We start from the raw sequence: 17,962 nt of genomic DNA on the forward strand, positions 1-17,962 counted from the left end.
TAGTTCATACAAATGTTTGTACTGCCCCCCCAAATCCCCCCTCCCCCTTCCCCCTCCCTCCTTCTCAGCTTATATGTGACTGTGAGCACCACCTCCCACATCCTGTAACTCCCACTCATCCACAGACCTCCACCTCCACATGGCACATGTCTGAGACATGGCCTCCTGCTCCCATTTTCCCTCCAACATTCCTTTGTAGTGACCAACTGTGTATAGTCTCCTCCTCTTCCTCTGAGGACAAGAAATATACAGCATAAACGAAGAAGATAATACAACACAATCAAACTACTCACTCACCAATAACAATATGAATGAATAGTAAACAAAAATAAAGAAATACATAAGAAATGTAAACTTGGTGCCAATCTTTTGTACTTTATCATCCATAATGTCTGAGAACTGTGCACAGGCAGTATGTAAGAGTATCTATCCACTGGTATCTACAGGTAAACTGCTAACAGTCTATCTGACTATTGTTGGAAACTGATGAGTCAATGAGTCACTTTGTTTGTCATTAAGAGACATTAAAGCATGTTAACATGTTGAAGACCTCCTCTGATGAAAATCAGGTATTTAACTTTGTTACATCCATATGATTTTTTTATATAATAAAGACATATGATGAGTGAAATAATCATCAACACCATGACTGAGTGTTTCCACCTTTAACTGCAGTGACAGTCTCATAAACACAGATTCAGACAGCCAGAGTTTCATACGTCACAAACCTAAGGAACCAATCCTGTCAGCTTGTGCAGTAGGGGGCGAGGCTAAATAAACCTGAAACCTTGTCAGTACAGAGAGAGAGAGTTAGCATTAGCACAACCACTAACACTGTGTCAGCTAATGCCAGTTACAAGCTAACAAACAACATAAACAAATACAAGATTCTAAATACGCTAACCGTGGAAGTCCATTCCTCCAGTTGAACCTCCCACACAGGAAACACACCCCACACGTTGTTTTACCATAGGGCAAATGTCTGTCTGAATACTTACTTATTGAAACTGTTGTGTAAATGAAGTAAATGTTTTCTATCAAACTCATTCAGACTGGAAGCTTCTACACTGCATACCTGTCATAACATGAACCCAAGCTCAGCTCACAGACGTCAGACAGTGGTAATGTCTCAGAGCTCTGATCTGGGCCTGTCATCATAATTACATCATCAATGTATCATACAATATGTGGAAATAACTTTTTTTTTTTTTTTTTTTTTTTTTAAATTGCACTTGGCCGTATTCAACTTCGATTATATTTATATTAATTGTGCAGAACTAGTCCAAATGTTTGGTTTCAAATGCTGAATGAGAGGAGAGCTCTGTTTCCCACACAGAGGCTCTAGTTGGCCCAACCCACCCACCTTCAACCTAACACCTTATTTCCGCTCCTCACCTGTCTGAGCTGCTGCAGTAACTGAGTGGAAACCAGAGGCGTCTCTGTGTGCAGACACCTGTGAGGTGTTTGGGGAATATTGGTAACTTGGGTTACACTCTCTCCCCATCTAAACTGCATGAGCATGAGTATGCATGCACATCAGTCACACACCATGTCACCAAAGTCAGCAGCCAGGCAGAATAGCAGGGACCACCCAAACACACACACACACACACACACACACCCACACACACACACTGACCTCAGCCCCAGACTTTATTAATTCCTAGAAACACCCCTGCAAGAGAGTCAATAAAAACAGATGATATGGTCAAAGTTGTCAAACTTCAAGATGTATTGATTGATTCCCATCATCAACTCGTGCATTGAGTAACACACAAGAAAACATTCCACCTTAAGGGTTTCCAGTAGCTGCAGACACGGTGCATTAAAGGATTTTTCTCCCCAGCTAGGCAGAAAACATTCTTTCATTCATCATCCACTCTCCTGACGCTTCTTTACCTGTGATGCATTTACATAGAAACATGACAGAGGCAGCCTGTTGAACCTGGAGAGCTTGTGCTGATGGAACTGAAAGCTGGAATATTCTCAACATGATGAAACTGTTCATGAAGTCAGTCTAACATTTGATCGAGTGGTCAGGTCGTTGACTAATGTGCATCAACTTGCCACCATATCAACAGTAGTAACATCACCTTCCTGGTCTTTGATCTGCAGTCGGGGTCTAAAATTTACTTTATTTAACAATTTCAGCAATTTGGACTTTTAAATAATTTTTCTATATGATTTTGAAGTTATCAAAAATGTGAAATTAAACTGGGAAACTTTCCACTGTTACATGAACCACTTCCAGCAAGGATACCTAGAATTCTCCAGATCCTACCACCATCTACTGCTCTGTATTTCCCTCTCTGACAGCTCCTTTTAATCCTTGGTGAGGTGTTTGTTTGCTTTATTTGGATGTGTGCACATAGATTTTACTGATGATACATTTTACTTCTGCAATTGTATTTAAAAGGAAAAACTGCAATATCACATTGACATCAGTATTCAGACCCTTTCCTCAGTTCTTAGTTGAAGTAGCTTTGTCAGTGAATACAGCTTCCAGTCTGAAGGGGCCAGGCACTAGAACTTTTCACACCTGGGTTAGGTTCATTTCTGCCATTCTTCTCTGCAGATCCTCTCAGGCTCTGCCAGGTTGATGGGGACATGTTCAGGTCTCTGCAGGTGTTGGACTGGGTTCAAGTCAGGACTCTGACTAGTCCACTCAAGGACATTCACAGTTGTCTCTAAAACACTCCTGTGTTGTTTTGGCTTTTAGCTTCAGATCAATGTCCTGTTGGAAGGTGAACCTTCAGCCCAGTCTGAGGTCCTGGGTTCTGGAGCAGGTTTTCATTAACCAGTCTGCCTGTCCCCCCACAAGCCTGATGCTGCCTCCACCATGCTTCAGTGTTGGGATGGTGTTCAGGTGATGAGCGGTGCCTGGTTTTCTCCAGACATGACCCTTAGAGCTAAGACCAAACACTTCAGTCATGGCAGTCATGGTCTCATCAGACCAGAGAATCTGGTTTCTCTCAGTCTCAGAATCCTTTAGCTGCTTCTTTACAAACAATCCTTCCTCTCCCCTCCTCGTGGTTCTGCTCTGATCTGCATCATCAGCTGTGACACCTGATATAGACAGGTGTGTGTCTTCAGCTGACTTAACCACAGGTGGACTCCAGACAAGGTGTAGAAACATCTCAGAGATGATCCAGAGAAATGGAGGAAACTGAGCTAAATTTAGAAAGTCAGAGTAAAGTGTCTGAATACTGAATACTGTCAATGTGACACTTCATTTTTTACCTTTGAATAAATTTGCAGCTGATGAGGGTTTTTTTATTTTAGCAAAAGGCTGCAACATAACAACATGTAAAAAGATCAAATGGGTCTTAGGACTTTGTGAATGCACTGTGCTTTTATATATATATATATATATATATAACAGTTATATTACAATAATATTAATGTGCTGTTTAATGGGCAGCTGGAGTAAGTGACAGAAAGCTATGAAGAAAGGATTATGTTGCAGGCATGAGTTGGTTGGTGGCTCAAAACAGTATCCAGCACTTTGAACCAACTCTTGTCAAGAAAGCACATAAAGGGGTTTCCAAAGTTATCCAACCATCCAACAAGCAGCTTGGAAGGATTAAAGCTCCCTTCACCATCATCTCCTGAACAAGAACCAAATTTAGTTCCAGGAACTCGCTGCCAAAGAGCATGGAGAAAAGCAAAACAAAACCTGTGACAACAAATACATGTAATGCTTCTTAACTTCCTGCAATGGAGAGGGACTGAGATGAAGTAATTTTGCACTTTAAAAAGAACTTGTCTATATTTGGCAGAAGCAAACTGGACACCATACAGCTACAGACTATAAGCATCAGGGTTCACTGTATGGACAATGAGATTAAAGGAGCCTTCCCTTCATACACAGCCAGCACATCAACTAGAACTAATCATGAACAAAGGCCTGTTTTATCCTCACCTCAAAGTGCTGCTGCAAAATACAAGATAAACACAAATTAAGCTCTTGAGTTCCAAAGTGAATAATATTAGCCATTGAAACTCAGCCATATTGGAACTAATGAGAAGTGGTTTTAAATAATCTGAAATGTCATGCAAATCCCCAGACAGAAAAATCACTTAGCCAGATGTCGTATGTTCTCAGGTTTTACACGGAGCTGAGTGTTGTCTTTTATCATGAGAGATGCCGGTTGTTTATCATGACAGCCTCCCGCAAGTTAATGGAGTTTCATTTGAGCATGATCAGCAGAGTGACGCTGCATTAATGTTGCTCAGCAAAAATCACAATCACTCAAAGCAACTGCATCAACAGTTTGAACTCTGGAAGCTGTGAACTAAGATTATCGTGCTCGGTTTTCCTGATATACCTTAATAAAGGTATTTCAGCAAGAAACACACTGATGATGGGTGAAGGACAGACAGAATTACAGAGGCAGGAAAAAACCACAAAGAAACTGATGGAAAAAAAGCACCTCATCCGCAACTATTTGACTTGGTTTTAAAAACACAGTCAGAGGTTCAGCTTTCAACAACACAAGCAGGCATTTTAGCTTCAGGAGTGACACAAAGTCTGGTATTTAGCTCCCTTCCCTGCAGGACATCATCAGGTCTCTATGGCAGACCATCACTTTCATTACATAACGCTGGAGTGTTGCCAAGATTCGTCCTAGTACCTCTTGTGAGGCAAGAACTTCAAACCAACCAGACAGTTTATTTTTTTGGCTAATTAAAACCCTATTCAAGAAAGAAATATGAAGCAATACAAATCAGTATAACAATTGAAACAAAGCATAGGTACAACTGAACCACTTGGCAGCATTTTTTTAATTCATATCTTCTAGGAATGGCACACATAGCTCACTATCGCCCTCAGCAGAGGGTTATGGCGTGAAATGATGGAGAAGCATAAATGTTATATATGCTTAAAAATCAATGCTTCTCCGTGTAATGAGTCTATGCCGAATTGTACAGTGGAAGTGCTTGTAAAAGATTTTACATCATGATTCGGAATTACTAAATGTTTGTGCTCTGAAACAAGTGAGCAACAATAAAATTAGAGAAATTCCAAAGGAGTTCGGCTGACTGTCCTTACAGCACCGCATGTCCTCAAGACAGGAGAAAGTGATATCAGGGGAAACTTCTCATCTAAAGACACATGCTCCTTACAGAAAGGCCAGACATTAATGCCAGGGATGTGAGATGCAGATGAGTGTTCGGTGCTGACCGGGGTCTGGGCGGCTGACGAACATTGCGTTACCTGAGGACATGGTGCAGACTTTTTTGCTGCATTGAGTCACAACTCCTGTGGGACGGGCCATGTGACCCAACTATGCACCGATTTAGGGGAACGATCTCAGCTGTATGTACCGCAGCTTACAATGACAAAGCCGACACACCGTCAGCGATCATCTGGAACAAACGGGCCGAACTAACAGAGTGGTGATATGACGGCGTTGGTGTGAGGAGCGTGGTTCTGAGCAGGCCGGTAGGCGAGGTCCTGTGCACTGCGGCTGTCCTTTCAAAGCTGCTTCATGGCTTGCACAGCCTCCCTGCACTGCAGCAGAGGTGTCGGAGAGACGGGTTTAGATTCAATCATATCGTAATGAAACAACAGCTTGTGTGCCTTTACTTTAACCGCTAACCTCACAAATCCCCCCACAGTGACCGTGAACGCGTCCCACGGACAGCCACACCAAAGCACGATCTGCGCACTGCAATTGCATTAATTCAGAAATCACAGATAATCGTCGCTATAAACTACGAAGCCGCAGTTTAGAGGTCACGGACTGATTGTACCTGTTATTATCTTCTCTGCCGCCGTTTGTTTCTCAGTCATCATGTCCCGCAGTTTCACCTCCTCCCGAGCCTTCTCTCCGATACAGCTACACCAAGCAATTTTCCTGCTTTACCGGGTACTCCGGGCCAAAGAGGAAAAACATCAACAAAAACACCTTCCAGCCGCTGAGTCGGTCACTCCGTCAACTTCACTTCGCTCTGCCGCTTTCTGCTTCACGGAACAGCGTTAAAAAGCACATGAACATTTGGGGGCCGGAGGTTTTAGAAGTGGGGGGTCAGTGAGTCAACGAGGAGTAGGCTAGATGTTGGACCCCAGACTGCGGCTGCTGCTGCTGTTGCTGCTGCGGCGGTTGCTCTGCCCGCCCCTCCCATCACGGCCGTCCTGGCTGGGAGTCCTGCTGCTGCCCAGTCTGCAGCTCTGCGCGGGACATCTGTGGCTGCTGGGCCCTCCACATAAACATGAAGCCACACCTCTGTGTGAGAGGACGAACTCAAGACAATAACCTTAACCCATGTCAATAAAGTCATATGCAGGACAGGGTGTTGAAATATTATATTTCACATTTTTGGGAAAGATGACATGTAAATTAGGGATCCTGCAGGAACCCTCTAGTCCAGTCTTTGAACATGGGTTTCCATTTGAGTTCCACTGGGTTTCCCAAGTGAGATATATGCTGGGTCATTTTTATTCACATTTACAGTATACCTTTCTGTTAATCGTCTGTTTAAACGTTTTATTTACTATTATATTTTATTATTTATTATTTGTCAGTAACTGTATATGTAATTCCTATGTTGGCTGGGTGGGTTAAATTTTGGTCAACCAATCAAACAGAAGATCACTTTCTCTTAATTAATAGAAAATCTATTTGGGAATATGCACCACTAAAGCACAATATCACCAGATATGATAACAGTCTTACTTTAATACCCAGTCCTGTGGCCCTGTGTTGAGGAGGGTGGCTCTTGGTCACTGGAGAACCAGATGAAATACATCAATTTATGACACATCTCTAAAAGAATCTATGCTGAATGGCTCTAATTCAAATCCCAGCTGCACCATAGCAACATGTAGTTGCTGAAATATGTAGCTGCCCCTTAACAAGAAAGTGAACACACAATTGTAAGTGCATGTTGACAATTCGAGCAATCTTACTGAAAACACACTGAAAATGAATGTGCCTGTGGCAGCCTCAGTTTTAGTAGTGACTCAGCAACAAATCCCACCTCACAGCAGCCTGTGTGGGACAAACAGAAGAAACAGCCAATAACCTCTAAAGACTCACATGGGGACAAAGATGTGTCTGTACTTCCTCTTTGCAAAATGAACAGAAATCCACCTTGAAACCAAATTTAAATATGTAAGTATCTCGTAAGTAACTAACTAAAATTGTAACAAATTCCAGTAAAAATTTTGTGGAAATTTAGATCACGGGGCAAGGAACTAGTGATAGTTTTTTGTTGTGGATCTGGATCAGATTTAAAGACAGATCAGAGGATTTTTCTACCTTTCTACCTTGCTCTCTAAAAATAACATAGTTTGATATGTTTATAATAACTCTTTTTATTCTGTCTGCTTTTGTTTTTTTGCCAGGAGTAATCCTGGACAAGGATCCAGTTTCCTGTCAGGGCCCCAGTCTCTGAAGTTCAGCCATGAGCCCGTCATGTTCCAGAACACAGTCAGGTGAGGTTTGGGTCAGGCAGGAACTAAGATAGTTTGTAGTTTTATAGTGTGTATTGACATCAGTCTTATCGTGTTTGTCATTGTAGGTGTGAACTATTGTAATGAGCTAGGTTGTTGCGTTGGGCTAAGTAGCCATAGTCTCAGCCCTTGCTTCAGCTGTAAAGTTAGCTAAGTTAGCTTAGCCAGACTATGTTTCGCTGCTGTCCTGTGTGTCACTTAGTGAACATGACCACAGCGTGTTGGGTGAGCCTGCGGTGTAGAAAAGCTAATTTTGGTGAAATAACTCAATGTTATGGTTTTCCAGTCTTTAGCACTTTTATTAAAGGGAATTGAAAGTGGCTCTTCTGGAGGTTTTAGTTACTAAAGAGGTTTTCAACATACCAGCATCTCCTGGCTGGGGGTATGGCCATTGGGTCCTCAGGTGAGGGGCACGCTCTTATTCCTGGTTTAAAAAGTAGCAGATTGAAAGTGTGGCAGAGCAAGAGTGAGAGAGAAACTGGAGGCAGAGGCAGAGACAGATATGTTAAAGCTGCAGTCAGGTTTGGTTCCTATTTCTACTGCAGTGTTTGATGTGAGGGAAAGTGTTTCCTTGGTCGTTGTTTTCCACGAGTCTGAGGTTTAGTCCTACATTGGTGTGTTTGAACGTATTGCTAATGAGTTTTGTGCCTGTACTACTCCCCCAAGCTCATGTTCAGTCTAAGTTTCTTTGCCCTTGTTGTCCTATTGATGGTGTGGATTTCATCATGGGAAATGACCACACAGGTGATGTACCCTGCTCCTGAGGCAGTTGATGTTCCCATTGCTTGAGTTGAATGTGATGACCTTGCACAACGTCATCCTGATGTGTTCACTGTTAATGTGCTGACTAGAGCTCAGAGCTGTAAGAAAAGTCAGGGTATTGATTTGTCTGACTCTTCAGTATAGTCTGTACAAAATAGAGACAGAATTTAGGTCTGAAAAGTCAATGACCAGCAGGGGGCAACTCCACTGGTTGCAAAAAGAAGTCAGTTTGTACAGAAGTCTATGGGAAAATTACTTCTCACTTGATTTATTACCTCAGTAAACATTTTCCTAATGAGTTATTGGTCTCAGCTAGTTTCAAATGTTCATTTTGTAAATTAGAGTAAATTAGACGATAAAGCAGGTTCTGCATTAGGGCGTGGTGACCATGTGATTGACAGACACGCACAGCGACCTGCCTCTCAATGAGGATACAGCGTCAGAGCTTTGACCTTACTTTGTGTTTTCAGTTCATCAAACATTTTTTGGTAAATACATTTTGTTTGAAGCCTGTTTTTCGCCAGTGAAAATTAGCATCCAAATAAATATTACAGTCACAGTAAAGTACAGATGCACCTACAGCACCTAACCAAGCTAGCTAGCTAGTCCTGGCGATAGCTGATAACTTTTGCATTTGCTATGAGACCTGGCCCTGCTGGGCTCATTTACAGGTACCAGGACTGATTTACTGTTCTGTAGACTGGAAGATTAAACATCCAGAATAAGGTCAAAGTAGAGACACTACAGCTGACTGCAACTCTTTTTTTTAAAGTACATGGAAAATGTTATTTTGAAACGAACCACAGTTGTTGATGCTGTTCTTCGGTGTGTCTGCTGTTCAGTCTGAAGACCTTATGCTTCAAGATAATTCATACATGTCAGAATCTCTATTTAGAAATTCAAATTATTTCACACAAAAGTTACAAGTGTGTTCTTATGTACAATATACAATGGAGAGTTTGTTCATTTAGTTTTCACAACAGTCCTCAACTACAGCAGACATTCCTGCGCCTATCTTGACAGCTTTATGTATGTGATTAACTGTGATCCACCATGTTTCAACTCAGGGGTTTGTCTTTTACTGTTATTTTAAAAGGTGAGAGCTGAATGAAGTCATGTATGGAGCAGCATAGACTGTCATTCATCTGGTTATGGAAAGGGGAAACTGCATGGACAACACCCTAAAATCTCAAATGGTCTGTGATGATGATGATGATGCCAGAAAGCTACTTCCAGTTCAGCTTCCTCTAATGAAATGACAGACTAACTCTTCTAAAGTTTATGTATTACTCTCTGTCTTTAGTATTGTAACGGACTGGATGACATGTTAACGTAACTGTTCTGTTATAGGGTCACTGTGTTAAGGATGTTAAGTGCAGTTAAGGTAGAAATGGCCCATAATTGCAGATACTGAGTTTTACAGGTTGTCAGTGAATGTGTGTTATGCTTAGAGGCTGTGAAGCCTGTCAGTTATCTCAACAACCTATGACAGTGATTGATGTGAGACAATGTACCTGTGTGGGGACTGGTTGTTGTTTTGCCTGTTAGTTGGGAAGCGCGAGCTAGTCTACGGCAGGAGTTGTTGAAGTTGTGAATAGCGCTGAGAGCGGTCAGAGCAGTTAAGGTTTGTTGTTTTGGCGTTGGCTACGGCCCACAGTAGCCCATGTTAAGTGAACGACTAAAGTACCGGCGAAACAAGCTCAAGACCCGTAGCTTCATTATTGAAGGACGCTACATTTGGTGTCAGAAGTGAAGAGAAATGTTGCCTACGGAGCTTCCTACACTGCTCGCTAACTTCCATCGAAGGCTAGCAACTACTGTTACTGTTCCTGCGACCCCGACATCTTCCACTGGCCAGGCAGATGGCGGCAGACTAAGCCCTGCGAGAGATGCAACAGGCTGGACTCATAGAACCCTCCACCAGCTCCACGGCCTCACAGGTTGTCATGGTCCCCAAAAAAGGTGAAGGACAATTGGAGGTTCTGTGTGGATTTCAGACCCCTCAACAAAGTGACCAAAAAGGATCCCTACCCCCTCCTGCACATTGATAGGCACTGAACACAGTGGCGGGGTCTTCCTGATTCTCCTCTCTGGACCTGCGCAGTGTCTACTGGCAGGTCCCCCTCGCTCCCAATGCTAGGCCCAAGACTGCCTTCATCACCAGCAAGGGCTTGTGGCAGTTTAAGTGTGTCAGCACCATGGATGAGAAGGAGCAAACCAAACAGTGAGGGACTGGTCAACCCCCTGAAAAGTTTTCTGGGCCTAGACTTCTACTACAGGAAGTTTGTAAGGGGGTTCTCCTGCATCGCTGCACCTCTTTTCCGCCTGCTGCAGAAGGGGGAGACATTCTCGTGGACTGAAGAGTGCCAGGCAGGACTCACCTCACTGGAGAAAGTCCTTGAGGAGGCTCCAGTTCTTTTCCCACCTGATCCCACTCTGCCTTTTGTTCTTGACACAGATGCCAGCAGTGGTGGCTCAGGTGCTATACTGGCCCAGGTGACGCCTGGCAGAGAGAGAGTGGTGGCATACCACAGCAGGACATTCAGTAAGGCCGAACGTCACTATTGCGTCACCCGGCGGGAGCTGCTCGCTGTGGTCAGTGCCACCCTCATTTTGTGGGGGGCCTCCACTTCACAGTGAGGACCAGACCACTCTGCCTTACAGTGGCTCATGTAGTTCAGAGAGCCAGAAGGTCAGCTGGCACACTGGATCGAAGAGCTACAGGTATATGACTTCACTGTGGTCCACAGACCAGGAGCTCAACATTGAAATGCTGACCCACTCACCCCTGCAAAGCTGATGGCTGCCACTACTGCGAAAGGAAAGAGGCACAGGACAAAGAGCAAGTGCAACCACATGTGAAATGTGGAGTTGTGGGGCTGATGTGATGACAACGTACCTGTTATTGGCTGATAGTGTGGGGACAGGTTGTTGTTGTGCCTGTTAGTTGGGAAGCAGGACCTAGTCTACGGTGGAAGTTGTTAAAGTTGTGAAAAGCGCTGAGATGACACGGTGAGAGCAGTTAAGGTTTGTTGTTTTGGCATTGGCGACGACCCTGTGTAGGTAGCCTGTGTTAAGTGAACGAGTAAAGTACCGGCAAAACAAGACCCGTAGCTTCATTATTGAGGGACGCTACAGTATTCACGGGTTCAGTTTCTCACCTGTGACTCAATTTCAGCTATTGTTGATCGGTGATGGTTGGACATTTTTAAGAACAGAATTTATAAATATTAAACTGTGATAAAGTGATGGATCAACTTTAGCTCAGTTACCACCTCCACAGGTGAACGTATTTACCAATTAACATCAAAACAGTGTTCAGCAGGAAACAGCTGGAACTTACCAACCAGAACACCCAGGAGCAAAATGGGACTCCTGTAACAGATGTGTGCTGATGTTACCTCTTTAGATGGATGTATTAGCTATACAGACTGTTTAGTGTCTGCTGAAGGTTTGACAGTTACATTTGAAAGTAGTTGGCAGTGTAGTAAAGCTCATGTACATTAGTTTTAAACCTCCTGTGTAAATTGCACTGAGAACATTTTCCATAGACTACAGAATATTTTCCCGGTCTTTACAAATTTAACATTTGCCTCATAATGGATCTAACAGGACACTGGTGAATTAGTGTTTTCACCATCAACAAACTTAAACCTTTACTTAGTGCGTACAATAAGTAATGTAGTATTAATTTAAAAATTACAAATAAAAAATACAGCTGTGGATAGAGGTAAAGGTGAACTTCACTGTCACGAGACATGTTTGCATAATAGAGATAAGTGACATAATTTTTAGTAACAAGTATAAATAACAATATAAATGTTAGCCATGAGAAACCACAATATAAAAATAATACTCCATATATACACTGCTCAAAAAAATGAAGGGAACACTTAAATCACACATCAGATTTTGATGAACGAATTATTCAAGTTGAAATCTTTACTGATGTACATTGTTTAATTGTCGAGAACAAAATGACATAACAATGGTCAATGGAAACCAAAATCATCAACCCATTGAGAGCTGGATTCACAGTCACACCGAAAATCTAAGTAAAAATTGAAATCACAGGCTGATCCCACTTGCGTGAATTTCATCACGGCAACTGATAATGTGTCATAATGAGTCAGTAGTGTGTTTGGCCCCCACATGGCTGTATACACTCCTGACAATGTCTGGGCATGGTCCTGATGAGTCGGTGGAAGGTGTCCTGCAGAGATCTCCTTCCAGACATGGATCAGGGCATCAGTGAGCTCCTGGACAGTTCTCAATTGGATTTAGGTCAGGGGAACATGAGGGCCAGTCAGTGGCATCAATGCCTTTGTTAAATCACAACTCTTCACTTCCTGTATCAACACCCTACCAATCCTTAGTTGGCCACTCCCCCCAAGGCTATTTAGGTCAGCCCTTTAGGCCTGCAACTTCCTCTCTATTTCCCTCCAAACACCAGCCAGAACAAAGAGAGGATGGATGTGAGTTATGAGTTAGACTTTTTACCCTAAAATAATTGATTTGTTTGATTGATATGGCATGTCTTGTCTTGTCTGAGAGTAATTGTTTTATTTCATTATACTAGATACCTGAGTTAATCCTTGTGTTGTTTGAGTAGAAAGCCAGATTAAGGATGCATTGATGAAGTAAGTTAAAGTGATCTAATCTATCATCATTATTTTTGTCATTTGTTTGATATTATTTAGATCAGTAATATTCTCTTTCCATATCTCTTTGTATAGAAAAAATCTGCTGCTGGGTTGATGCCCTTCTACGGCCCTGTCCAGATCTCCTCGTGTAACGGCCGGTCTCCTGGTATCTCCTCCATGCTCTTGAGACTGTGCTGGGAGACACAGCAAACCTTCTTGACACCGCAGGTATGGATGTGCCATCCTGGAGGAGCTGGAATACCTGTGCAACCTGATTGGGCTGCAGGTACCGCCTCATGCTACCAGAAGTGACAAGGACACTAGCAAAACACAAACCTAGAGAGTCAGTCATGAAGGATCAGGAGAGAGCAACTGTCTGTGGCCACCACATGTAAAACCATTTCCTTTTTGGGGGTCGTCTTGCTTTTGCCTCCATTGCACCTGTTGTCACTTGCATTTGCACCAAAGCAGGTGAAATTGATTCACAATCGCTTGTGCTTCCTAAATGGACAGATTGATATCCCTGAAGTTTAAAGGTGCAATGTGTAAGATCTGGACAGAATTTTAGTTTAAAATGTTCAAAGAATGACAAACTAACACAATCAATAGTATGTGAAGGAGCCACAGTGATGATGTCATGACCAAGACCACCATCTATTGTATTTAAGATATATTTACTGAAATGAGCATGCTTACCAACTAGCCGCATCCCGGACAGTATTGTAATACCACCTAGACACACTAGATGCTGTGTGAGTCAGTGTAGCGTCTAGTCTGCCCTCAGTCCCACGGAGAAGAAGAGCTTCCTACTGAGCTTAAAGTTCCTCCACAGCTCCTGACAAAAAAAAAAAGAAAAGTTGCCAACGACCATCACAGAAACGCAGAGATGTCTGAATTGCCTAGTAAGCAATCTTTATCTCTATCCCGAAGAACTGCTCCGACAAGAAACCATGTTCAACGGCAAAGAAGCAAAACATGAGTGAATGCTGGTGTGTTTTTCCACCACAGAAGACAGCTCAGACAGAGTAAAGAGATGAGACTTCTTTTAGACTGGTGAGTAACATCTAATGTTGGTTTGTAGCAAAAAGTATCAGTAGTGCAAATGACAAACTGTAGTGACAAACACTTCAAGTGGCATAAATGTGTAATGTTGACGTTTTAGTGATGTAGTAGAATTTAGTCTGTTCCTGCGGTTGCTGTCCAGATAGATGTGTCAGTAACTTCTGTTTTACAAGACAAAGAGACTGTTTGATCCAGAACCAGCAGGTTCAGGATCCACTGCCTAGTACTGTATATATTTTAGCATATTCATATCTATCCTTACTATTTATTATACACACACACAACAGACCTAGCATGTTTGAATATAAAGAACTTGTATAATCTAAACTAATTGTCCTTTCACATGTTTGTCTGTATCAGGACCAGAATTCCAGTCCAGTCTTCCCCAATGATGGAACAGCACCTGCTTTTTCTTCTGCGTCTGACATCATCAACCATCAACAACCACATTACAGTAACACCTTGGAGTATTATTCCTGCACAGAACACATATTGTCTATACTGTGATCTTTTGCACATCCTGCTCAGCAGGAGTTTGTCGGCACTTTTGTACATAGTTTTTTTTCATAGTTTTATTTTTTAAATATGTGTATCTATGTTTATTTATCTTTTTGACTGTTTCAGTATTTACCTTTGTGTTGTTATTTCCTGTTAATATGTTATGCACCAAACACCAAGCCAAATATCTTGTAAGTAAAAACCTACCTGGCAATAAACTTTATTTTCTGATTCTGCCTTTGTGGTGATGTCATCATTCCTTCCTCATGCTGCTGTAGACTGACACCCATGTGTCATGCAGTATCCCCTTGCCTTCATATTTTTAAAGGGTAGATAAAAACATACTGTTTGTATTACAAGTACTCATAATTTGTTTCAGTACTATTAACAATTTTAACTATTAACAATTAATGCACATATAAATAATAAATTATAAGGAACATGGGGAAAACAACAACATGATTACCTGGACAGGGGTGCAGAGGTGAAATGCTGCCCCCTATGGAAGTGGAGCAAGTAGCCTCCTTAAAAGACCTTTAACTTAACTTGACTTGTTATACTGTGCAACAGTCTGTAGGTTGGCTGTGATGAATGATGTTGCAGTTGTTCATAAGTGATGGAGGTAAGGTGCAAAAAGTCCAGGAAGGATGAGAGATTGCATTGACAGCATTGGTCCTGTTGTGTTTATCACCAAATTAGACTGAAAGGTCGCCATGTGACGCCTGGGTTCCCTGAACTCCAGGCGTCACACATCTTGGTTTTTGTAACACCTGACCATTTAATGCAACAATGCAATGCAACAACAAACAACTGCAGTTGATCTTGATTGTAAAACAGTTCATGCTAACCCCACAGTCTGGTAACAGCTAGCAGCAACAGTTAACTTCAGCCTCCTTTGTGTCATTTCGCTTGGCTTAACAGTTTCTAGTTAATTTAATTAGCTGCTTTGTGGCAGGAGTCAGTCACAGAAATGTGTTACTTTGCACATCCTGCTGGTTTGACACCTTCTTCTACTACAGTCACTGTAGTAACTGTAGTTTGTGAATCCAGCTCATGATGAATGAATCTTTTCTTCATATTCACACTCAAGACTCACCATCATTTGTTTTATAGAAAATATTGGCAATAAATGGAAATATTACAGATTTCATCATTTCACACACATTTCTCCACACTTCATCCTGTCGTATTCAGGATCTCCACTATGACTTAAAATACATGTTTGTCAGTATTAGGGGTGTTTTTGAGAAAACTAATCAAACATTTTGTGAGTAAATGGTTAAAAAGTATGATTAGTTTGAGAAAGAAATCATCATATGAGAATATTATTGTTAATGTTGAGAGTTTTGAGTTGTGACGTCATGGCTCATGTCAGATAGTTAGAATACACATTAATTTGGCTTTGTTACACCCAGCTATGAGAAGTTCCCACTGTTCTTGAGTGTTGTCACTGTGTGTTGAAACTCTTCAGACTCAGTGTTGCTGCTTTTCTGTATTTACTAGAAGCTGAAAATAAAAAATGTTTCAGGTTGTCTCACTCCATCCTTGTGTCAGTCAGGCAGCTGAGGGGCACCTGCAGAGAGGGAGGAGGAGACGAGGAAGTACGCAACTACAGCCAAGAGATAAAAAGAGATTTCAGGAAGGATAAACAGAGTGAGAGAAGACTGTACACAATTTTACAACATATTACTTTTAATTTACTGTATAGTCTTTCTTTCTATTCTTTAGTCTTTTCTGTGTATTGTATCTGCATATAGCTTAAAAATGTCTTTATTAGTTGAGTGTCATTTGTGCTTGTTTTCTTGCTTTACACGTTATACTCTTTTTTTTATGATAGCAAGGTCACATACAGAAACCTGCATCTAAATGTCAACAAAGGGGGACAGGGGGAGAGAGGAGAAAGAGGGGGACAGGGGGAGAGAGGAGAAAGAGGGGGACAGGGGGAGAGAGAAGAAAGAGAGGGACAGGGGGAGAGAGGAGAAAGAGGGGGACAGGGGCAGAGAGGAGAGAGAGCTGTCCTTTCTTCTATGATTCTATTGTCTTATCTATATGGAGTGACATAATCATATAAGTATATATATATATATATATATATATATATATGTATGTATGTATTTATTTATTTACATAGGAGTGCTATCCGTCCCATTCATTCTGTCATGAACAGACAAAGAAACCTGGTTGGATTTTTTCTCCCTGCTGTTATATGTCATATTTTGTGTAAAGCTTCAAAAGATTTTCATACAGTTTTAATGATCTCTCATATCAAGTGAGCCACACTGAGAAATACAGAACTTCTAATACGTTTTGATAAAAAACATAGAATATGATAATTTCATGATTGCAGTAGGTGTGTGATAATAATGAGTCAGTGACGTGTTTCCAGTGCCATTACTGGAGTCAGAGTAGAGATCCTCCTGCTCAGATATTACTCCAATATAAGTGAGAGTTGTTCAGTCAGATTTTTACTTGAGTAAAAGTACTGGAGTACTTGATTTTAAAATACTTAAGTATTCAAAAGTACATTTTGTATGTCAACTCATATTGTTCCACATTTACAGAACCTAATGACTGAAACAACCTACTGACTGACTGACTGACTGACTGACTGACTGACTGACTGTAGAATCTGTAGAATATAAAGACTGTAGAATATGAATACAAAGACTCGAGACATGGACATAAAAACAACTGAATCAACAAAAGGGCAGCCAACTACTACAAGTTTTCTTTTTAAAAGTTTATCTGCAATTAAACAAAGTTACAGACCTCAACAGGTTTTCTCAAGATTTTTTGTAATTTTGTCTGATCGTGGTGAACACAGCAAACATTTCAAACTAAATGAATCTTTCTTTATTTCTAAACCTTCAAACATGGACTTCAGTTCAGACCATTTTCTGTGGTCCATCTTCCACAAAATCTCTGGTGAAGAATCTTCTGCTTCATCTTTATCTAATGGAGCCATTGTTAGGACACTGTGGAGTCAAAGTCCGAAGTTATTTAGAGATGACATGTTACATTCCATCGTCATGTTTTCTGTCAGAAACTGATTTTACTGTAAGAAACCTCTTAATTTCAAAGAAGTTTTAATCACAAAGAAACAGCACAGGATTCCTTTTCTGGTCTAGGCCCTGCTCAGGGCCGTCTTATATATATATATGTTCTTGTGGTATTAATATGATATGTTAAAATATGATAAGTCATATGCTGTAGTATAGTATCATCTTGAATGTGCTGTCACAAGTGATGTTTACAAATGTGTTGATTAAAAATGTTTTGCTGCAACATGATAAGAGTGGAAAGACTTGAAGAGAACAAGACAAAAACCTTTAAACTGAACCATCAGTAACATTATCAGCATTATAGCTAACCATCAACTTAGTGCATAGCTACATAAAACTTGCAATTGCAAATAAAGTTATCTTCAACAGAGAAACTTTTCAGTCACAAGTCAGCAAAGTCTCGAAGTGTTACTGAAAGAGCAAGATTACAAAAAGGCATTCTGCAACTGGAGTCTGCGCAGTAGATTTGGAGGGCT

The 17,962-nt window shown here is 41.4% G+C and overlaps 1 protein-coding gene across 5 annotated transcripts in view; it reads right to left on the reverse strand.

Moving 5' to 3' along the window:
• The window catches only part of hspa12a (heat shock protein family A (Hsp70) member 12A), a 52,852-nt gene extending 46,689 nt beyond the window's left edge, over nucleotides 1–6,163 (reverse strand). For 3 of the 5 annotated variants that reach the window (XM_023430603.2, XM_087169697.1, XM_087169696.1), the window contains exon 1: nucleotides 5,758–6,160. In XM_023430603.2, the coding sequence (XP_023286371.1) occupies nucleotides 5,758–5,800 (43 nt within the window). In that variant the 5' untranslated portion in view covers nucleotides 5,801–6,160. Of the gene's footprint in view, nucleotides 1–5,757 lie in introns of all 5 variants that reach the window. The other 2 variants (XM_087169695.1, XM_087169694.1) reach the window with 1 other exon arrangement.
• Between the last annotated feature and the right edge of the window lie 11,799 nt (nucleotides 6,164–17,962).

Source organism: Seriola lalandi, unplaced genomic scaffold (assembly GCF_002814215.2).
Source record: "Seriola lalandi dorsalis isolate HSWRI2012SDOR001 ecotype SW California unplaced genomic scaffold, Sedor1 jcf7180002054907, whole genome shotgun sequence".
Taxonomy (NCBI): Eukaryota; Metazoa; Chordata; class Actinopteri; order Carangiformes; family Carangidae; genus Seriola; species Seriola lalandi.